This window comes from Diabrotica virgifera, chromosome 2 (assembly GCF_917563875.1).
Source record: "Diabrotica virgifera virgifera chromosome 2, PGI_DIABVI_V3a".
Classification (NCBI taxonomy): Eukaryota; Metazoa; Arthropoda; class Insecta; order Coleoptera; family Chrysomelidae; genus Diabrotica; species Diabrotica virgifera.
Genome location: NC_065444.1, coordinates 199,166,192 through 199,191,093, shown reverse-complemented (window position 1 = coordinate 199,191,093; position 24,902 = coordinate 199,166,192). Strand labels below are relative to the sequence as shown.

The window sequence follows — 24,902 nt, the reverse complement described above, 5'->3', positions numbered from 1 at the left end:
ATTTTTATATTCCATGTTCTAATCATTCCCTCAATTTGGTAGCAAATTTTGATAAACGCTGGTAATTATTTTGGTATGGTACGTTTTTTTTCAATTTCTACCCACCGATGGGCCTTATAGTCCATTCACTCACGGTAAAATATTGCAAAACCTCAGGATTTTAAAGAACCTTTGGATTTGAAACAAGAGCTTGGATTTACATGAAATTTGGTATAAGCATAGCTAACATGTCAAATAAAAAAGTGATATTGTGCCAATGTGTGTTTTTGCTCTACGGTTGAGTCCACCTCTTCTCGGGGGTGAAAAAATATACCCTCAAAATACGTCCGGAAATAGATAAACTGACTAATTCTAAGTAACTTTTGTTCAATAGAGTTTTTTCATCAAGTCAATACATTTCGAATTATTTGCAAGTGAATATCTTCAGTTTTCAACAAAAAATAACACGTTTTTAGACGGTTTTTCTCAAATAACTCAAAAAGTAAGTATTTTATCGAAAAAATATTCTTAGCAAAAATATAGCTTTTAAAAAACTGAAAAAATGGTGTATGTGTAGTGTCACCAACTAGCCCGAAAAATCCGGGACATGGCTCGAATTACGAAGTCGTGTCCCGGCGTCCCAGACCAGGCTCCCGGGCCATCCAAATTTTCAATATTTTGGTAAAATTCTATTTTAAAATTTTGAATATTCTTCTAAGAATTTATATCAAGCTGAATTGGTAGGATGAAAAAAGTCGACAATTTCGAGAGCGTAATATTAAGATCAATGCTCGGGATGAGGCTTATAGATAAAAAAAAACAAATAAATGGATTAGAAACAAAACCAAAGTAAAAGACGCAGGAGAACATGCTGCCAAATTAAAATAGAGCTCCGCAGGACACAATGCCCGACTGAAGGATAAAACATGGAATCATGAAATACAACAATGGAGACTGTGGTTAGGAAGAAGAAGCAAAGGAAGGCCACAAATGAGATGGGCTGATGACATAAAGAACTTTGGAGGACACAACTGGAAACAGGTGGCGCAAAATAGACAACACCGGATTGAATTGGGGGAGGCCTATGTCCAAAGTTGGATTTCTGAAGGCTGAAGAAGAAGAAGAATATTAATACCACATCCAAAACGCTGCATACCGTGGTATTTGGTATTATAGTTCTTCTTCTTCTTCAGGTGCCGTCCTCGTTCCGAAGTTTGGCTATCATCAAGGCTATGCGTATTTTTGATACCGTAGATCTAAATAATTGGCAGCTGCTGCACTTGTACCAATCTCTTAAATTCTTCAACCATGAATGTTTTCTTCTGCCAATGGATCTTTTACCTATTATTTTTCCCTGAATAATTAATTGTAGTAGCTGGTACTTTTGTCCCCTCATTATATGTCCCAAGTATTGCAGTTTGCGCTTTTTAATAGTAAGCGCAAGTTCTTTTTCTTTGTGCATCCTTCGCAACACTTCCATGTTTGTCACTCTATCTGTCCACGATATTCTCAGTATCCTGCGGTACATCCACATCTCGAATGCTTCTATTTTCCTTGTATCGATCTTTTTCAGTGTCCAAGCTTCCATTCCATAGAAAAGAACTGACAGCACGTAACATCTCATCAGGCGAATTTTAAGATTTATACTTAGCTCTCTTCCGCATAAAACTGTTTTCATTTTGGTAAAAGTAGCTCTAGCTTTTCTGATCTTGATTTCTTCAGAGTTGTCGTTGTTTTCATTAATCACAGTTCCCAGGTAATTATATTTTCTAACACGCTCAATTCTTTGATCATGTACGGTTATGTCAGAAAAATTTTGTGGAGATTTCGACACCATCATTATTTTTGTTTTTTTGATGTTAAGTGATAAACCGAACTTTTCGCTGCACTCTACTATTCTGTTTATCAGTGTTTGGAGATCTTCCGGGGTTTCTGCTATTAATACTGTGTCATCAGCGTATCTCAAATTGTTTATTAAAGTGCCATTTATTTTAACTCCTATATCTTGGTCAGCAAGGGATCTGTTTATAATATCTTCTGAATATAAGTTAAACAAGGTTGGTGAAAGTATGCATCCCTGCCTTACGCCTTTTTTGATCTCGAGTTCCTCGGTTGTTTCCCGTTCTACTCTAATATTCGCCTTCTGGTTATAGTAAATATTGAAAATAATTCTGAGGTCCCTTTTATCCAAGTTTTTCTCTACCAACAGTCTCATCAGGTGTTCGTGGCGAACTTTATCGAACGCCTTGTTGTAGTCAATAAAGCACATATATATATATATATATATATATATATATATATATATATATATATATATATATATATATATATATATATATATATCCTGGTTAACATCCAGGCATCTTTGGCACATGATATTAAGTGCAAATAGTGCTTCCCTTGTTCCAAGCCCGTTTCGAAACCCGAACTGAGTATCACTGATGTCAGCGTCTAGTTTTTTGTGAATTCTTGTATGTATCACTTTAAGAAATACTTTTAGTGTGTGTCCCATTAAGCTTATTCTGCGATGGTCGGTGCACAGTTTTGCGTTTGTTTTCTTTGGAATAGTCACAAAAGTTGACAGAAGCCATTCCTTAGGTATTTCTCCCGTTTTATAAATGCAGTTAAAGAGGTCAGCCAAAACATTTACTGTTTCATCTTCCACAAGCTTAAGAAGTTCCGATGGAAGTCCATCTGGACCCGGTGATTTGCCATTTTTCATTGTTTTTATAGCATATAGTATTTCTTCTTTAGAGATTTTTGGTCCTTCCTCACCTTGTATGTTACCAATATCATGATCCTCTCTTTCATCGGCAAAGAGTTCTTCTATATAATTCTTCCAGGTCGTAAGCTTTTCTTGTAGGTCAGTTATTATTTGTCCATTTGCGTTGTATAGCACATTGGGATGCTTCCTTTTTTGTATACCTGCCAATTCTTTTACCTTTTTATGTAGGTTAAACGTATCATGTTTTAATTGCAGTTCTTCAATTTCTTCACATTTTCTTTTGTAAAAGTTTTCTTTCGCTGACCTTATTTCATCTCTAATTTGCTTGTGTATATCGTTGTATTTTTGTTTGCATTTTCCCTTAAACTGTCTTCGTTCCTCCATGAGACTTAAAATTTTCTCTGTCATCCATTCTTGTCTTTTTGTCGTATTTCCTCTGCTAAGGATATTCTGAGCGGGTTTTATTAGGGCTTCTTTTAAGTCTTGCCACTTGTTTTCCACGTGCGTGTTTGGTTCCTTTGTAGACAACATTCGTAGGTTACCATTTATCTGTTGCTTTAATTCTTCTTTGATTTTTGAGTTCTGTAAGCGACTGCTATCTATGTAATCTGGTTTTACCCTTTGTGAAGGTTTCTTAAGTTTAATGCTTACACGCGCTATCAAGGGATTGTGGTCCGAGGAAACATCTGCGCCTGGGTACGCCTTAACCGATTTTATGCCGTTTTTGTATCCTATTATAGTTCTACAAAAACTCAAACTGTGAACTTTTTTTCGTTTCTGTATTTTAATTATCGTCATTATCATTACAACCAATTATTGTGGCTTAACCCCATTAAAAATATCATTGTCAACATAAAAATGTTTAATAAATAAAATGATAATATTATGAAAGTTCTATATTAAAAAATGGCCCGATTTTCATTGAAAAGTCCCGGATTTCAGGTATTTTTTTCAGCCAAGTCCCGAATTGGACTAAATAGCAGTTGGTCACACCAGTATGTGTGCAGTCTGTAGACCCAGTAGAAGCAGAGTTGTAGCTAATGAAAAGTAGGTTCTTATTCGTCAAATTCCAAGTCGAATATTCCAACGTGAAATAATCAAAAAATTAAGCACTTTTCATGGAAAACTCATCATAACTTCTTTAAATGTTTTAGAAAAGCATTATTATTGTTTTTAAAAAAAAATTTATCATAGAAAGTAAGCAAGATATGCTCAGAATAAAGTTGATCCCATTTTTTGTGTGTGTGTTGAGTAAAATGTCTTGTTACTTAGCAAAGTCGTCATTGTTTTTGCAAAGAGGCGCTAATTGTATCCGCACGTCTGCAGTCCCTCCGGTGAGTACCGATTTTACAATGATAGAAACTATTTTCATTTATTAATTTTTAATAAATGAAAAATTCTCTACCCAGGGTATGCAAATTTTGAACAGTCATATATTATCCAATTTTTATCTTCCAAAAAAGGAAAAATCTGAAATATACAGAAAATCAAAACCTATATTTTTTACTCTTTAAGATTTTTGGTACTTCTGATAATTTTTAAGTTATTTTGAAAAAAAATCCTTTTTTTTTCAAAATAAAAAAAATATTTTACTTAAAGTCCCAATGTTTTGAAATATAAGCACAGTGAACCGGTGAAACTTACAGATCATATAAATAATATACTTATAAGTTTTTTCAAGATTTTCATAAATTTTCAAGATTTTTGTGCAAAAAAAAAGGAATCAACATTATTTTAAGCTTTACTTGCTTAATTTTGATACTTGAAACTTGTTAAAAAACAAAAATAAAACTTTAACACTTCAAAAAAGTTGTGATGATTTTTCACTGAAAAGTGCTTCATTTTTTGGTAATTTACGTTGAAATATTTGATTTGGAATTTGTCGAATTAGAATCTACTTTTCGTTAGCTCCAGTTCTGCTTATACTGTCAAAAAGTATTGATTTAGTGAAAAAACTCGATAGAAGAAAAGTTACTTTGAATTAATCATGTATCCATTATTTTGAATGTATGTTTTTTCACCCCCGAAGGAGTTGCACTCATACCCAGGGCAAAATCACATATCGACACAATATCCCTTTTTTTCTTTGGCATATTAGCTATGGAATATTAATGAGAAGTTGTTGCGAAATGTTAAAAAAAGAATCAACTCAACATAAATATTTGTAAATTTGTTTTAAGTAAATGGTCGATATAAAGGGGCCTACTTCTTATGGCCGCCTAGGGCCCCATGATGCCTTAAACCGTCACTGTATTTGATGCATTTTGTTTGTAAATACAATATAATCACAGTTATTTTTTAGAGCGAGAACTTGTTAACAAATATCTTACGGTTTAAATGGTACCAGTGGAATAAAGCAAATTGCGAAATGTTTATTATATTACTATTGCAAATTCAGAAACCAGTAGTAATTAAATGTTTTGCATTTCCTTATATAAATCGAGAATTATTACTCAGCGTAAGTTTTCGTTAATCCTTATTTTATTTCGTTCAATTATATCTGCTGGAGCTTTACACATGCGCCATCCTTCGTTCATATAAATTAAGGGGGTAGGCGCAACATCTTGGTCCAATGCTATTTAAACACATTGATTTTTTTTCCAATACTGAGAAAACTAATAACTATTTTTGAAAAATTTAAACGCAGAATGAAAGACTACATTATTACTGAGGGCCGAAAGTCCCTAAACATTTCTATAATTAATTATTTACATGGGAAATAAGCCACAATTAAAATGAAAAAAATAATTTTATTAACGTTTCGACGCCCAAATCGGGTGCCGTTTTTTTGAGAGTAAATTAATGTAAGACTAAATACTTACGATGTCGGGATAGTATCACAGGGTTTTTCCTGGTTTTCCCTTGTGATTTACTATGAAGTCTCTAACGCGAGAATTTTACTGTCGTTGCATTTGGTTGTCTTTTTAAAGACAGATCACATGCTATAATTTTTTATGACGGATATTCTTGAGTTGGGGTTGATTTCATGTAATCGAATGAACTATCTTTCAGTAAGTCGTCCCAGGAACGCAACTCATAAATATTGGCGATATCATTTTAAAGTCTTCTACTTTAAAATGTATAATATATGTCTGAATTGCCAATATAAAGGAGTGAGATTAAATAAATTATTAGAAGAATTTTTTTGCTTAGCAACAACTCTTTTGTTTATTTTAGTAATATTTTGTATTTTGACAACGGCACCCGATTTGGGCGTCGAAACGTTAATAAAATTATTTTTTTCATTTTAATTGTGGCTTATTTCCCATATAAATAATTACTCATAAAAATGCCACAAGGAAATAGCTTCAGAACAACATTTCTATAATGTTTATTTTAATAAGTTAAAGTGTTGCACACAAAAATAGAAAATTTAGTGTGATTTTTAATTTAAAATATTTCATTCAAAAGAAATTTTTTGTTCATTCTAAGGGACTTTCTACACTCGCTAATAATGTAATCTTTTATTCTGCGTGTAAATTTTTCAAAAATATTTATTAATTTTCTCAGGAATCGAAAAAAATGAATGCATTTAAATACCATTGGATGGGACCAAGATTTTTCACCTATTCCCTTAAAACAGTAATTCAAACGTATGTCCTCGATATAGAAATTAGGATATGTCAAATTTAATAGGGGTAATATTGTTAATCATTTATAAACTAGAAGGTTGTTATTTCTTTATTTTTAAGACTCGAAATTTCCGAAAATCACTTAACTTCTTCGTACTGCTGTCTTTATTTAATATACTTATTCCAGTGTACACGAACAATAGGCACTCTCATTATTTGTAGGAATATAGGTTTGATAGGCAACAAAAAATTTAATAAAAAGCGCGTATTTAGGCAAATATTTTTATTAAAAAATTCAGAAATCCTAACGTATAGGCAACATACAGTAAACGCCACCCTACTAGATACATAGGAACATTGAGCTATTACAGTACTGGACCCTTCACTTGTTGCAATGTTTATTTTTATGTCTAGTGACGTTTAGAACGCCAAAAAATGTAAAGAAACCACACCCTCCTACATTTACAAGCCATGAAGTAGAAATTTGGCAACGTCAAATGGTAGTCCTATTCGAATGTGGCCAGCTGATTGCAGTGCATTGTAAATGTGTCGCAGCTATGTGTAAATTATATTTTTGTACTTACTAATCTTACTATTAAGTGTTTTTATGTGTCTAGGAAGTTATTTAAGTTATCTTATTCGCGATGAAAAACAAAGTAGCTGACCTCTGGTGGAATAAATTTAAACTACTATAAGTGGTATAAACAAACCAGAAAATTGTTGATTTGAATGGAATTTGGTCACTATTCAGAAATTTTTAGTAAATTTCAGCATTATGAGTACATTAAAATATTTTAAATCAAATCGGTATTGTTCGATTCCTCAATTGAATGTTTGTTTATACCATTTATATCGGCCATTTTCTTGCATTCGACCTGCCCTCTATATTCCGTTTCAATCGAGAATTGGACTAATATTATTGATATTGTACTACAGGTTGAAATAAACTCAAAGTACCTAAGTAAAAACAAATGACATAGACATTGTTAAGGTAGACTTCCGCACCAAGCGACCGAGACAGGAGACCGCGACAGGCGACAGATAGGCGAGGTCTCCCCACGACTGCTCTCATGCAATTATATCAGGGTAGTTCTGCAGCCCGCGACCGAGACCAGCGACCAACTATCGTCTATTCGCGACCTATCTGTCGCCTGTCGCGGTCTCCTGTCTCGGTCGCTTGGTGCGGAAGTCTACCTTTACGTTGTGTGTCGAATTTTATTCTCAGTATTTACAAAGAATCTGTGGTATTTATTAACGCAATGTTTAATTATTTTTTATATTAATCCTTAAGGCAATGAAATCACAGTTTTTGCGACAACTGTGGGTTTATTCTGCGGTTAATATCGTAATAGTCGAAATGCCACGAAACTTTAAATGTTTTATTTTTTTCATTTATAGATGCCGAGACATTACCTCGATGCCAAAGTAATACACCAGCATTCTGAAATTGGAAGGGCCTGTAAGCACAAGTCAGATTAAAGAATATTGTAATTCATAATGCTTGATTTACGACTCCCTGTATGCATTTTTATGGCTTGTATACTGAGTACATACCCGTATTTTCTCTTAACCTTCGGAGTACGAAGACTGGGTCAAGCGTGACCCGAAATTCAGTTATTTCTTAATATTTTATGAAATAATTTTTTTACAAATCCGATTGATCGTAAGTTCTCCTTATTTGTTTCAATCTATTTTTTCGTATATAATTCGTAAACATGCAAATTACAGTTTTTCCTCTACGTAACATCTATGATGCCGGGTCAGTCCTGACCCGGTCTTCGGATTTCGAAGAATATTTTCAATATGTTTGTAGGTACACGTAAATCGCAGCCGTCTCTGTTTACGGGTATACGTACAGTGGAACCCCGATAAGTCGGCCTCCGATAACCGGAAGTCCGGCTAACCCGAACCGATTTTCATCAGACAAAACAAACATTTTTTCACTTTGACCAAGTTTTTTACCAAGAAATAAACAATACTGTATACAACTGTACTTAATTTAGATGTACATATTGTGCATATTTTATGTACTTCATGTTTTTGCAATTATAATGGAGTTTATCTGTAAGTATACCGTGTTTTATTAATTTTTACTATACTCTCCGGTTAACTCGGATTTTCGATAACTCGGATCGGCCGCAGTCTCGATTAATCCGACTTATCGAGGTTCCACTGTATTCAAATATATGGCCGGAGCAAATTTACCTATGCCCGTTTTCTGTAAGGTATTAAAATCTGGCCGCCGGAGCGAACTAGAATATGCCCATGAGTAACCATCTTAAAAAATTTAAATACAATAATTTAGGATTTTTTTTTGTTTTTTGTTGAATGAAAGATACTGTTTAATAATACTGACTATTTAAAACATCCTTATAAATAAAATGAGAATGGGTCACGCTTGACCCATCTTCGTAATCTAAGTAAGTCAAATAATCTCCGTATTCCGAAGGTTAATCTGCTAGGTACTACACAATATTAATTATGGTAGGGGAGCCCAAGCGGGGATTTTTGCAGTTACTCGAGCGCGCCAGATTAGCATATGGGGAGAAACCTGGTACCCTGTAGATGTACCTCTACCATATATTGGCTCTTAACACAGGGGAGTTCGTTAAGGGGGGCCCGAAAAACAAAATCTATCCTTAAAAAACTCGAAATTGTCAGATTAAGATAAGGTAAGTTAAGTACATGCAAAAGAGTGTATATTTCAAAAATCTGATGATTTGAGCCTTGCGTAAGGAAATGGGTGAGTCCCAAAGTGTCACAAGAAAAAAGCGAATATTTCTCGAAATGAATGACAGATCGAAAAACTAAAAAATACGTGCTCAATATTTTTTAAAAATCTATCGAATGATACCAAACAAGACTTCCCACGGAGAGGGGTGGGGGGTAAATTTAATATTTTAAATACGAATTCCGCGATATTTCGCGAAATGAACATCAGATCGAAAAACTGTAAAATACACTTATTCAATATTTTTGAAAAATCTATCGAATGGCATCAAACACGACCCCCACGGAGGTGGGGTGGGGGGTTACTTTAAAATCTTAAATAGGAGCTCCCATTTTTTAGTGTAGATTTGGATTCCTTATGCAAAAATAAGTAACTTTTATTCGAAACAGTTTTTCGAATTATGGATAGATGGCGTTATAATCGGAAAAAACCATTGTTGGAAATGAAAAATTAAATTAAAAAATGGCAAGCGCCCACTAAAATGGAAAACTTTACTTAAATTTTTTTGGTTTTAGGACCTACTCTTCACAACCCAATAGGTCCCCAAAGCGCTCGAGTGACTGCACATTTAGCATACTTCGCTCCCTACTATTATTAAAACACTAGATTCTAAAAATTAAAAATATTGACTATTCCTATTAGTCCTATTAGCATCTGTTTTGAGATGGACGTTGAGAGGTGACTCCATTTTTTTTGCAGAAATTGCTTGAAGATAACTCAAATAATAATATTTGAGTTATCCTCCCACTCAAAATTGTCCGGAACATTGTTTAAATAATCAAAATGTCAAAATATGAAGGAAAAATTCGATTTTTTTATTGGTTTTTTGATTATAACTTTAAAACTGTTCATTTCTGAGAAAAATCGTACTGACATAAAAGTTGCATAATTAAATTTCCTACAATATAGAATTGGTTAAAAATTTAAAAAATCGTCACCCTTGTTGAAAAATAGCAATAATTTCGAAAAAAGATACATACAAAAACAAGTATTCGTATAAACATTTATGCTACACTTAGGACCTTTATATTTTACCCAGAAAAACTTTATGATATAGTAAAACAACACTGTAAATTTCATTACGATCGGTTTAATAGAATTTGCAAAATAAATATTGCAATCCAGCTTTCGCAAAAAAACATCATTTTTTTTTAAATGTTGCAGGACTGAAAATAAAGCAGATAGCAAGTTGAATTCTTTTTTTGCCTATAGAAGTGTACTGTTTCTTTCATTTGCAATTTGCAAAATTAAAATCGACTAATTACCACGGCGTCAGTAAATTTTTTAAATAAACATTAATTTTTGGTGCTACGCGCAGGACAGCGGTGTTCGATTCACACAAGTTGACTTCCACCAAAATTTCTTTCAATCTTTATCTAATATATTATTTTCTTACTCTATATTTTGTTGTATTTTAATATTTTAATTCCACAAAAATCAAACTAATTTTATTATTGTTTGTGAAATATTGTTTAAACAATTGCATATTTTTAAAAATAATAAACTTTTTTTCTCTAAGTTAAAATATATGAACAAAGAAAGTTTTTGCTAAAAAAAGTGTTATTTCAAAGGATAGAGTATGTGTTTTTATTTTGCAATAAACAAATTTATTTATTTATATCGAAATATGATAAAAATTAAAATGTATCAAAGGTCATTGGAATGCCCAATCAGAGCAAACTATCCGCTGTCCTGCGCGTACCACCAATAATTAATGTTTATTTAAAAAAATTCCTGACGCCGTGGAAGTTAATTGATTTTAGTTTTGTAAATTTCAAAAGAAAGATACAGTACACTTCTATAAGCAAAACAAATTTCAACTTGCCATCTGCTTTATTTTCAGTCCTGTAATATTTTTAAAAAATGAATTTTTTTTGCGAAAGCTGGATTGCAAAATTTATTTTGCAAAATCTATTAAACCGATCTTAATGAAATTTACAGTATTGTTTTACTGTATCATAAAGTTTTTCTGGGTCAAATATGAAGGTCTTAAGTGTAGCATAAATGGTTGAAAAACGTAAAATACGATTACTTGTTTTCGTATGGTTTTTTCGCAATTATTGCTATATTGCAACAAGGGTGACAATATTTTTTCATTTTTAACCAATTATATATTGTACGAAATTTAATTACGCAACTTTTATGTCAGTACAACTTTTCTTGGAAATGAATACTTTTAAAGTTATGATCAAAAAACGAAGAAAAAAATCGAATTTTTCCTTCATTTTTTGACATTTTGATTATTTAAACAATGTTCCGGACCTTTTTGAGAGGGAGGATAACTCAAATATTATTATTTGAGCTATTTTCAAGCAATTTCTGCAAAAAAAATTTGAGTCACCTCTCAACGTCCAAATGTACTAATATTTTTACAGATGCTCCCTGATCTATAAGTATACATTTCTAACATTTGTATGAAAAATAAATATTAATACTAACAAGTTTAACTTATTTATTTCATAATTTCCTTTTTAAATTTCAATTTAATTAAAATTACTCTTATTTGTGCAATTTTAAAAAGAGATTCATGCATTTTATTTAAAATAGTCCGTTATGAAACGGACCACCAATTCTCCTTTGTAGGACTACCTAAATCACGTGTTGCGACGTTGCCTTTTTTACTTCATGGCTTGTAAATGTAGGAGGCTGTGATAGAAACTGAATATTAACATAGAAAATTGACAAATAATAGATCAGCTGTATAGGGCTTTTCATTCACAGTCATTTGTTTCGAGCTTCTGTCATGTGTCACATAATATTAATATATCTACGTCGTACGTTATTGATACATACCCATGATACAAACCAAAGACGCATGACGTAGATACATTAATATTATGTGACACATGACAGAAGCTCGAAACAAATGACAATCGATGAAAATCCCTATTAAATACAGCTGATCTAATTTGGACGTTTATAGTTGTCATTTTGTTAAAGTTGCAAAAGTTTTAAATTATTGTAATATTCTTGGTGTTTGAATAAATTTATTTTAAAGCAGTTTAATAATACTATTAATTAATGTATTTTTTATATGGAAAAACTCTTGACAGTAACATGAGAAGGATGAAAGTCACATGTGAGAACGGACTAGCACATAAGCATAGCAATTAGGTACCTACCCATGTATCTAGTATGGTGGCGGTTACTGTATAATCAGTATAGGTCAACGAACTGTCAACACTGATGGAATTGCTATGAAGCGAATTTAATGGCGCCAGGATGAGATAGAATATAATCAGGTAAAGGAGGGAAGATAATCGCCATCTTTCGTAAACAAGCTAGTCAGGTACGTTGTAGTTGTAGCAAATTTTACCTGACAAATTCTCTGTCTCTCTAGAACCTCTCTCTTGTATGTTGGCGCCAATCTCGCTTCAGTGTTGGAACGGGACGGGGCCATTCCATCAGTGTTGACAGTTCGTTGGTATAGGTACACAAATGCCTGTTTTTAAACCAAGAGGAGTAATTCAAATTTACCCCGCTGTAATGCTTTTTTGTAATTGGTCCAACCTCAGGCAAGTTTACTCCACGAGTTTACTCCACTGTTATGAAATTTTGACATTAATGACATTTATGAAATTTTGACACTTCTGACATTTCATAGGTTAGTGTGTTTTATGCGTTATTCCTTTAATTTTTAGATTTTTAGTCTACTTTTATATAAAAAGGAGTTGTTTTTAAAACTCTTTAGCGACGTATTAGTATAATATAATTCGTATGGATTACCGTCGAAGGCCGATATGGTCAACCAAAAAAGAAGATGTATTTAGTGATTTTTCTAGTGACTTTCTTGGGTGTGAATCTGTCTTTTTAGTTTACTCCTCTTGGTTTAAAAACAAACTATATACAAAGTGACCTAACTTAACCCTTAACTACTGACATGGATGATTCAGGACCATAGAGGTATATATTAACATATAGGGAGCCTACCTTCCGCGCTTCCTGACAACAAGATCTCATGGACTGGATTGCTGCATCTCTTTCTAACACATTGTATCGAAAATCTATGATGACATTCAGTGTGAATATAGGCACGGAAGAGGAGGACAAATGTAGCAGCTTTACTATGCGTAAGAGTGAAACAGCACTAATCCAAATAAAAAAGATGGTGTCGTCACTTCGCTCTGAATGACACTCTCTCTATGCTTATATATAACTCTATGTTCAGGACGTAGTCTTTGACATGCTGTATGTTATACCGTTGCCTATTCTCCTTTGTTTTTAATATGAATTCTTCTTATATCACTGTATTTGTTTTTTAACTGAACTACGGAATTATTCTTCGCCCTACTGTAGAATAAAATTCTGCTCCAAATAAACTAAACCTTGTTTTTCAAGAAAATTATGAACGCATGCATAATTTAAAAAATATTGGATGTTCTTACAAAATCGTTTATAAACTGAATTACAAAAAACTTGAGTATCTATTGGTAACTAAAAAATAGTAAAATAATGTAGAAAGAACTTGAAAATAGAAGACAACTGGATGAACTTGCTGCCATACTAATAGCGAAAGAATACAGTGGACTTCTTTTAACTATACATAGAAACCTAAACACTGACATGCGGCACGTGATACCACAAGAAAAGTTTACATCAACTTAGCTCAAAGACTAAACCATACTAAAACCTCAGCAGTTGGAAGCAGGTACAAGTACACACAACTTGAAGAAACACAGATGTTCCAGGATTTTTTATAAAACACGTTTTACAACAAAATATATTTTCGGTGCGGTATGACATACCGCATGTCAGTGGTTAAAGGTTATAGTCTAGGCGCCAGAGGGGTCACCGTGTCCTTTTCAATTCTGATAGACAAACTCAACGGTTTCTTATGGATTTTTGGCTGCTGATTACAAATTTCGAAGGTGGATTTCGATCCGAGTGGTCAAAAAATTGTTATAAACAATATAATTGTTTATAAATTGTTTATAGATTTTGGTTCATAAACTAAAAGAGATAAAAAAGAATGTTTTAAATAAAATTTCTTTGTTAATAAAAAACGAAGAAAAAAACGTTTACTAAACTTAAATCCAACAATTATAACTCAAGATATTGTAAAATTAGTGCACAATGCAAATTGCAAAATAAGTATTTTTCAAAGCTTTATCGATCGTAACTCGGCTTCTACGCATGTAAATGAGCCTTAGAAGGTCTCATTTTAAAGCTTCATTAATAGGCTTCCAAACAAAGTTTGTTAAATTACCTTATCTTCATTTGTTTTAAAGTTATACCCGTTTGAAGTTATAATTTTCTTAAACAAATTGTACATTAATTTGTTTATAAGGGTTTCAAGTAAATTTGAGCTATAAACATTTATACTTTAATTAACAATAATGATAGGAGAACTCAAAAGAAATAATTTGAGCTTAAGAAATTGTTCATAAGTTTATTTTTGGTCAAGATATCGATATTTTAATGGCGCGCTATGAGGCGCAACATCAGCTCACAGTCAAGTATTTTTCGACGCTTGATTGATCGTAACTCGGCTTCTACGCATGCAAATGAGCCAATATGTGATATCCATATAAAAATGGATTGAGTTTTTTTGCAGCATCATCATTGCATATAAAAAGAGCATTTATGTTGTGGCGGCATACACACAATTGACGTGCTTTGATGATGCTGTCAAAGAACTAGATCCACTTTATATGGGTACTATCCACTATCCACTGGATATCTATATGATATAGATTATATCTATATCATATAGATAATTAGACTCTGAAGCCCCAGATAGTTTTAGTTTTACTGCCTACAAGAACAGACTGAGTACCACAATGTAACTGTAAAAATTGCTCTAGGAACTTATGCAGATGTAAAAAAGCTGAGATTCTCTGTATATCTCGATTCAGATGCATCAAACAAAAAGTTTGTAAAAATAGTATTTATAAATAATATCAACTTACTTTTTAGTTCTATTTCTGAAATATTAGTTTTTAATGTTTTTTTCTCATTTAGTACAAAAAATAGAAGACAAAGTAAATAGAATGAAGGGTGATACGAGGTACAGTATGATGATTTAATTATAAGAATTATATGATAAAATTTGATTACGATCTTCTAAAATGAACAATGAAAACAACGTATATATACATAGAAATTATAATTTGCATCGAGAAGTTAGCGCGTGAACCTTTACGCGGTGAGCCGATCTTGCGCCTCAGAGCGGACTATTAAAATATCGATATCTTGGCCAAAAATAAACTTAAAAACATTTTCGTAAGCTCAAAATGTTCCTTTTGAGTCCTTCTATCATTATTCTCAATTAAAGTATAAATGTTTATAGCTTAAATTTGCTTGAAACTCTTATAAACAAATTAATGTACAATTTCTTTAAGAAAATTATTACTTCAAACGGGTATAACTTTAAAATAAATGAAAATAAGGTAATTTTACAAACTTTGTTTGAAAGACTATCAATGAAGCTTTAAAATAAGACCTTTTAAGACTCATTTGCATGCGTAGAAGCCGAGTTACGATCGATAAAGATTCGAAAAATACTTATTTTGCAATTTGCAATTTGCATTGTGCAATAATTTTACAATATCTTGAGTTCTAATTGTTGGACTTAAGTTTAGTAAACGTTTTTTTCTTCGTTTTTTATTAACGAACAAATTTTATTTGAAACAATATTTTTTATCTCTTTTAGTTTATGAGCCAGAGCCTTAGAAACAATTTATAAACAATTAAATTGTTTATAACAATTTTTTGACCACTCGTATCGAAATACACCCTCGAAATTCGTAATCAGCAGCCAAAAATCCATAAGAAACCGTTGAGTTTGTCCATCAGAAGTGAAAAGGACACGGTGACCTCTATTTGGCGCGTAGACTATTAATATTAACTTGACACAAACAATTTTACAAAACATAACATTAGTAACGTAATAAATTAATAACTGAATAATTGTTTTACATACCACATTTGTATTTTCACAAATTTATGATAAGTAATTTTCGTATTTATCCAAAATTGTTTAATTCACCATTATACTAGATAAATTTGTAATTGGATGGTCCAGTCTCTTTATAGATCTGTTGCTTTTAAAAACTAGATTAAATACTTCATATGTAGGCAAGTAAAACTTTTCCCATTTTAACATCAATTAAATGTTCATAGAGATGTCCAAGCTTCATTTGGCCATCTGGTCTAAACAATTTTCTTCTAAAGGCAAATATCTCTTGCAGATACTCGGATTGATGATGCTTTGAAACCTTAAAACGAAACGTTTCCGCTAATATATGAAATAGTATAACAACTTGGATTTTCTTTCTCCACATTTTTGACTCAGATTTCACCCCATTCCACTATCTGTTTTACTGCTTAATAATTTGAGAATATCGTACATGTGATAAAAAAACACCAGATGACTATATTACTAGAGGAAATAACAAATTTTCCAATATTTTATTTTACACAACGTATTATTTAAACTCTTTTAGTACTACACATCTAAACTTTCATTGAAAACTTTCTAATTGGTTATATTTTACAGGTTTTTAGAATAGTTCATGGTTATATAGCATGTTTTCAGTCAATGAAGAAAAACTAAAATCGATTTGTTAAAATATTATAATACCTTATGTATATCTTGTATTATGATGTACTAAAATAAAAAATAACTTGTATTTCACTGATTTTTTTTATTTCTGTTGTCCTTAATCTTACCGCCGCGCCGGCCAGAGGGGCGAAGCTCACTCACTTCACAAAGAGTGATATAGTGGACTAATGATTGAAACCCCAGTCCAGTCAGAAAACAAATAATTTAGAAAAGTTAGTAGTATAAAATCTAAATTAATCTTCAATTTACACCAGAATATGCTGGTGTATAAATAGTCTATCCATGAGCAGTACAACATGAGATGGCACCTTGCGTATGAGTGATACCTACTCATTTCATTGATTTTACTAGAGGAGGATGTGACAGAAGCAGAAATTAATAGATAAATAATATAAATAATAGATACAATATTTCATCTATTAAATAATAATAACAAGTAATTGGACTTCGTAAGTTCTAGGTTTTCACTTAAAATTATCGAACATAGACCCGGAAGTCGATATTTGAACTCTTCGTGTAACTTTGCGTTGATTTATGTACGATTTCATTAATTTTGAGTCATTTTTATTAAACTTTCGGTCATAATTGTTTAAACGGAAATGATTTCAAAACCGACATTAAAGAGTCAAACTCGACTTTTTAATACTCTTTGATTGATATGTTGTTACATGTACTATTTCTGCCACGATAATATGGTACTTTCAGTTAGAACTTTTTAACCGGAAATTATATAAATACCAAAAGTATAATATACATTTGGTCTTATCTTGCTAACGCACGTCGAATAATATATCGTTTATACTATTTCGGTGACTTCAAAACAGCAGTTCCGGTTGCAACTCTAAAACCAGAAGTCCGATGTCAAATTTTTCATCTCTATATACAAGGGGAAGTGTAATATTCTGGAGTTGAATTGTGATCCGTAAAAAAAATTGCTTTACTTTTCATCCAATCAACTCTAACTGCTCACAGGTATGTTGATAACCTGTAGTCAGGCTTTGGAGAGGTGCAACAGGAGAAAATTTAATTTTATTGCATGATAATGGACCTCTATATACCATTAGAGTGACTACAGACATCATTGAAGCAGAAGGTATCCCTTGTTTGGAGTGGCCTTCTTGCTCCCCCGAGCTTAATCCTATAGAGTATTTGTGGGATATGCTTAAAAGAAAAATTAGAGCTCGCCGGGATAATCCACAAAACACCGCACGGCTAGTAAAAGCTGCTCTTAGAGGATGGAGCAACCTACCACAACAAAATGTTGATAATTTGATTAGGAGCGTGCCCACGCAAACTGAAGCTTGCATAAGGACTAGAGGTGATAACATTGACTACCACAAAATACAAAAATAATAAATAAAAACAATTTAAACATTATTCGTTTTATATTGAAATTTTGTATGCTATTGACTTTAAAACAACTACTTTCAATTTGTTTGTTAAATACTTTGTTGTTTTATTTAATTGTTATGTAGTTGTTATTAAATTGATTTAAAATAAATATTGTTTGACTTCGTGTGTTTGTTTTTTAAATTCGCACGAAATAGTAAGAACTATCAGATGATTCCATATAAGTTAGGGTGTATGTATTCTTTAATTCCAATTTTGTAAAAGTAGTAATTTATGGATTTGCCATTCCAAATGCACTCGTGTTTAATTTTACCCCGTTGTACATACCAAGATTTTTTTCCTTTCCTGGAAGCCGCCCGTGTATGCACCCCGGTGGCACTGCAGCTTTTCAGCTTATTGTGCTTTCTTCCATTTGTTCTCATGACATTCAATCCAATATAGCAGTGCCCTTTACTAGCCTGTAAAGGTCCATTGGGTTAGTGCCATATACTGTCGGACTTGGTTTGCAGTCTCCATATATTGCTTGTCTCGAGACGGTCCAGCGCCTCGCAATCGCACAATAAATGTCTGACTGTCTAGGTATCTCTGTTGCATAGTCTGCAGCTTAGATCTGCGTTATATAGTCCTATCGTGTTTAGGTGTCCTTTTACTGAAAAGTGTCCAGTTAAGAAACCTGTAGTGATTTTGAGCTGATTCCTGTTCATTTTGAACAGTTCTTCAGCTCTTTTTAAGCATGTCTGAGGTATAAATCTCTTCGCATGCTTTTGCGTGGGAATTTCTGCCCAGTATTCTTTGTGCTGTCTTCGTATCCAGCCTCTTAATCGGTCTCTGATTGTGCTTTTCCTTTTGTGTTTCTCTGATTGTGCTGAAAGCCATGATAGATTATAATATAAGGCTTACATAAAAATTATAAATAAGCGACGACATAAATTAGATTTATTTTAACATTTAAGCATTAAAATTGTAGATAAAATTAATTTTCTTTCAAATTAATATTTTTCGGATTTAAATTTTTTTTATTTTTATTCTTTAATCGCCAAAAGTCAGAAATTTTAGCACGCGTGGGTTATTTAGACCTCTTTTTGTTAACATTATCAATAAAGTTGGGTGCGCAAGTGTTTTTCTACCTTGACAGTCCGAAATAACCAAGTACTTTTTATTATTTTATGGTTACAAATACGTATCTACCTATCATAGCACATGTAAAATTTGTTGACCTATATGGAGTATATGGGTTTAAAGAATCATTTAATATGGTAAATCGTCTTTAAAAGTCTCCATTTAAGAAACCTTTTTAAGTTTACTATAAAACTGTCTGCACTTAAAGTGTCTTTTAACATGGTTTTAAAAGCACCTTCACAGCAGCTTTAAACCAGTTGCTTAAGAAAACAAAGTTTTAAGAAGGTTTTTATTTTTGGTTTTATTGACCTCTTTCAGAGTGGGCCCTTTTATGCTGAAAGCGGTTTTATTGCAACCTTAAGGTTTACTTAAAAACCAACTGGTTTTAATTTTAGTTTTATTGTACTGTTTTAAAGCATCCTTAAAAGACTTAATAAACCCGTTCGGTGCTACTTGGGTACTCCTGATTCCGAACCATCTTCTGTCTTGGACTCATCTGTATACTAGGTGTGGCGCTCATACTTCAGATGTCTGCCAGGATCTTCCCATACCTCTTTGGAGTGTATTTCCACCTGGAAAGGTATTTCCATTTTATATTTGGTGATAGAATGATCTGTTATCATCTCCCATATCGGATCCCCGCATATATCTTTGATGCTGCAGTGTCCTTTGCCCACTGCAATTTTTCTTTGATTTCCCTGCAGTCTATGTAACCCCATCCTTGCCTCGCCCTTCACTGTAATGTGTAAGGGAGGAAGGTCTAGTAAGGCTTCCATTGCTGCAGTTGGTGTGCCTCTCATTGCTCCTGTTATGCTGAGACAGACAAGCCTTTGTATCTTGCCTAACTTCTCTATAGCATTTCTCTGCTGCACCTTTGGCCACCAGACCAATGCTGCATACGTTATTGTGGGCTTTACCATCCTGTTGTATATCCAATACATCATGTCCAGTGTAAGTCCCCTTGTTCTGCCATGTGTGCGTCTGGTCACCATTAAAGTGGACATCGCTCTTTTGGTTTTCCAGGTGTTGATTCCAGATAAGCCTTGAGTCTATTATGAGTCCGAGATATTTTACCTCCCTCTCCACCTTTAGGGAAATCCCCATGAGATTCACAGGCCCTCTTCCCTCTAATTTTGTCCTGATGAAGGCTACTATTTTGGATTTGTGAGCAAGTTACTTTGCTATGCATTTGAAATTTTTTATGTAATGTTTAAATGAAGATGTCAAACAGTTTACTGAAGAAGACAGGAAATAGGCGTAATGATATAAGTGACTTAGAATGCAAGAAATATGCAAGACAACAGATAACTCACATTTGTATGAAATTTATAAGAATTAAAGGATACGTATTATTTCTCCCTGTCTCCCTGTCTCTCTGTCTCTCTGCCTCTCTCTGTCTCTCTCTCTCTTTCTCATTCTCCCTCTCTCTCTCTCTCTCTTTCCCTCTCTCTCTTTCTCTCTCACTATCCTATGACGCTACAACCAAAGTAGGACCGTGGCCTCCCCCAGTATGCGCCTCCAAGTATCTCTGTTTCTGGCTGCTCTCCTCCAGTTATCAACGCTCAATATCTCTTCAGCATCGGTTCTTACTTCTTCTATTTCTTCTTGGTTCTCTTTCTTGGTCTTCCTACTGACCGACGTCCCACCATAGTTCGGCTAAGCGTTCTGCTAGGTGTTCTGTCGTTATCCATTCTTATTAAAATGATCTGCCCAGCGCAATCTTTGTATTTTTGCATAATTTTCTTTGTAATATTGATATAACTCGTGGTAAACCTAATTCTAAATATACCATTGTCGCAAATAGGTCCTACTATTCTCCTTAATATCTTTCTTTTAAAAGAGTTAATAAGGTTTATTGTCTTTTCCGCCATGATCCTTGTTTCTACGCCATATGTTGCTATTGGTCGTATGATGGTTTTATATATTTTAAACTTTATTTCCCTATGGGTGTCTTTCGATACAAACACCTGCGACAAAGGGAAGTATGCTGTTATCTTGTTGTTGCGTTGTTTAGGGCTGTAGCGCAATTAGGGTTTTAGTTTTATCTACATTGACGGCTAACCCTATTTCTTTCGAATTTTCATCAAGCTCCACATAAAGTTCGGTGATGTCTCTTGCGATTCTTCTCATCGATTTATTCAACTTCAACAATAATAAAATAATTTAATTTTTACAACATAATGACAACTTTAAACTTCAAATACCCAAATACTACTGTTTCATAGATAAATAATATAGTATTGCTACTGTTCTATAACTGTTAACACCATGGTTTTAAATACATTTTCTGACGTTCTAGACTCCTAGACGTCACTACACATTTCTGGGTTACTCTCGATATGATGCTGAGATATTCATGATATCTGCAATATTCTCGTATTTGACTACTTCTTTTTTGCCAAAGGACTTTATCTATGTAGGATCAATCTTATATTACAGTCATAACACTGCTCGCTCCTTTATAGTTGTTGGTCTTGAATTACTGGTCGATCAGGTACTGGTTGAACCCAACAGGGTAGATCAGTTCAATGGTATGGGGCTAATCTCTCGATATGCTTTTTCTCATGAGGATCTTTCAGTGTGTCACAGTTTTTCGATTTCTTTCTAAGGCATTAAATTGTATGTGACAGAAAAAAACGCACGTCTCTGATTACATTTCGCCGGTGACATTTATAACATTTATTCTAGTTGTCAATAGATGGCGCCATAATCGAAAATAAAATAATTTGCGAATTATACAATAAATATGTGAAATTTAATAAAAAATTTTCCTCTTAGTAAAAGGTATATTAGTTTAAAAAGCCCTAAAGGGCTACAAACATATAAACAAAACGTTTTCGCTCTGTAACAAGAGCGAAAATATTTTGTTTATATGTTTGTAGCCCTTTAGGGCTTTTTAAACTATTATACATTTTACCAAGAGGATTTTTTTTTAAATTTCACTTGTAATTAATGGTATACAGCCAACTACAGGAAATTCTCCCTTGTGGATTTATATAATATAGCTACGAATATCAGGCCTGGCCCTAGGAATTTTGCCGCCCTGGGCAAGGTCGGCGACCGCCGCTTCCTTGGTAGACCGAAAAACTCAAAAATTTCACCATGGCTCTTAATTTGCTGAAATCTATCACATAATGTATTAACGGTTGGGTCTATAGTTTTTAAAAAAAACGTCAACTTTATATCTTCAAACTTCAGCCTCATAGCCAAATTGTCTTTTCACTTTTCTCTTTTTTGCTATTATTGTGCCTCCGATTTTCGGGTTCTCAATTTCTAACTTGCGTCTGTCAAATAACCCTGGAATTTTAAATCACTTCCGAGAAACTTAATACTGAAAGCTTGATGTACTCCCATATCAATACATATCCCATACCAGTGATTTGCTGACTACGTTGATGTGAAGTAAAATGTCATGCCATATTACCACCGAGCAAAGAAAAGTCAAATCACGGATTTGATTTGCCAAACATGATTTGCCTCATGAGCAATCATTTTATCGTTGTTTTTATTGACAGTGATTTCTACAAGAGCATCGTAGATTTCTTCAATTTTATATCTCATGAGAGTAATTGCATCAATTCTACTTTCCCATCTAGTTTCGGACAAAGATTACAATGTTAGGCTAGAAATATGATTTTTTAGTAAAGCCCAACGATGAATAGATGCTGAGAAAAAGTTGTAAATTTTTGTCACTAAGGAAAAGAAAGAAAGTGCAAACTGTGAGGCTTTAGCAGCATCGTTCACGACTAAGTTAAGTGAATGGCTAGAACATGGGACAAAAAATGCTCTAGGATTCATTTTCAAAATTCTGTTTTGAACTCCCAAGTTCTCCTCTTTCATGTTTGCCCCATTATCATACTCTTGTCCTCTCAAATCTTCCAAAGGTATTCCCAGTTCATTCAGTTTTTGCAAAATAACTTCTGGAAGTCCCAAGCCAGTGGATTCCAGTACAAGCACAAATCCAAGGAAATGTTCTGCACTTTTAACACTTTGTGAACAGGAACCTAAATCGACAAAACGTGCAACAATAGTCATCTGTTCCACCCCAGAAATATAAGGTGTACAATCTAAAATAATTGAAGGGGTTAGAAGTAAAAGGGTTTAAGTTCACTTTTCTAAAAATATGCTCGAAGTACAGATTCGCTTACTTAAAAATTGATTTATAAATTAATGGTAAAAGGATTCAAGCATATTTCGCTTTACAGTCGTCAGCTATCGCCATTACATTTATTTTAATGAAAACAATTGCAATTTGCATTGGTAGTAAACGGGTTTAAGGGCACTTGAACCGTTTTACAACAAAACTATTTTTATAGTATTCTGTAAAAACAAGTAGTAGTAAACGTTTTTAAGCACCCTTGAATCATTTTACCACAAAACTATTTTTAGTATTCTGTAAAAACCTCATGTTAATGCAGGATTACTTTTGCTTTAGGAAGAATTTAAAAAGTTGTGACTGGCTGAATGACAAAAGCCTATGCCAAAAAAAACAAAAAATGCAGGATTAATTTCAAGTAAATAAATATTAAATTTGTACCGAATTTTGAAGACTAATTATGCAAAAATATTATGCAACGTGCCAGTTGTAACTACACTGTGGAAAACTGCTGTAATACAAGCTGGAATGAAAATGATTAGTACTTACCAATAGTTAAAATCAGCACTTGAACCGTTTTACCAGTAACATTTATCAATACCATGTACCAATTCAAGTACCTTTTCTTAATAATTGAAAATAAGAAAGGATATAATAGGAGTAAAAATACCCTTATATTTTTATCATTTTATAGAACATTGTACACTAGACATATTTTAGTTTAATGACTCCTAGAATTTATAAAACTCAACAACTTTTAAGCTGATTATCTAAGAGCTCTCAAAACTGCACTTAAACCCATTTACGTCTGACCCCCTCAATTAAGCTATAATACTTTGCCGATTGCAAAAATTTAAAATTTTATTTTTGATTTGGTCATGGAGGAGCTGAATAATTTCGTTTTGAATACCTTTTCCCAAGTAGTGATGCTGCTTGTTACTACCATTCGTTGTTCTGCTAATGTGCTCTTGTAAGACAGAATCAAATTTTCCAAAGAGATCAACAACAACAAGCTTTAAAAAATTACCATTGTTATGAAATTTTTTATCAGAATCGCCCCTCACTATTCTGATCCCACTATTCTTAAGCAATGAAGAAGAAGGCGATGTTGTCAATTTTAAGCTTGTAATTGTTATTGTTTCACTTAGGTATTTAATTCTCGTTGTTACAGTTGCATTTTTCCGCTCTTTCTCTTTCTGTTCCGTTGATAATATTAAAAACGAATTTATTATTTCTTCAATTTCAAGAATTGGCTGTCCTCTAAAATTTAGAGATAGTGTTGATAGGTTATTGCGTTTAATAAACAATTATTATGAACCACAAATTAATATCTGTGATTATATACGTGGAATATCACATAATTTGTCCTATTAAATTTACCTCTCTTATATACCTACAAATTTTGCATTATTGTGAATAAATATTTGGACATATAATTTTCTTTTTTATTCGAGCAATTTGTATTTCGATCAATTTTTATATCGAGCAATTCATTTTCGAGCAGTTGATTTTGAGTTATTGATCTCTAGCAATTGCGTTCAACCAATTGATCTAGAGTTAAAATTATGCCACATTGTCTAATTATGACACATTATCTAAGGTGCAACGAAGTTCACCGGGTCAGCTAGTTATAAATATAAATATTTGTTATTAGTAAGGTTGATTTTTATTTCAGTCTCTATGATCAGTATATAATATAGCAAGACAAGGTTAGTATTGAGTATCTTTGTATTTCAGGTTATTGTATCCAGCGTCATTTATTTCCT

The 24,902-nt window shown here is 32.9% G+C and overlaps 1 protein-coding gene across 1 annotated transcript in view; it reads left to right on the top strand.

Annotated features, from left to right (window-relative positions):
- Positions 1 to 16,640, top strand: part of LOC126880337 (uncharacterized) — a 63,536-nt gene extending 46,896 nt beyond the window's left edge. Inside the window, exons 4-5 of the mRNA XM_050644139.1 lie at positions 5,007 to 5,162; positions 16,506 to 16,640. Of these exons, the coding sequence (XP_050500096.1) occupies positions 5,007 to 5,162; positions 16,506 to 16,562 (213 nt within the window). The 3' untranslated portion in view covers positions 16,563 to 16,640. The remainder of the gene's footprint in view (positions 1 to 5,006; positions 5,163 to 16,505) is intronic.
- Positions 16,641 to 24,902: the final 8,262 nt, after the last annotated feature.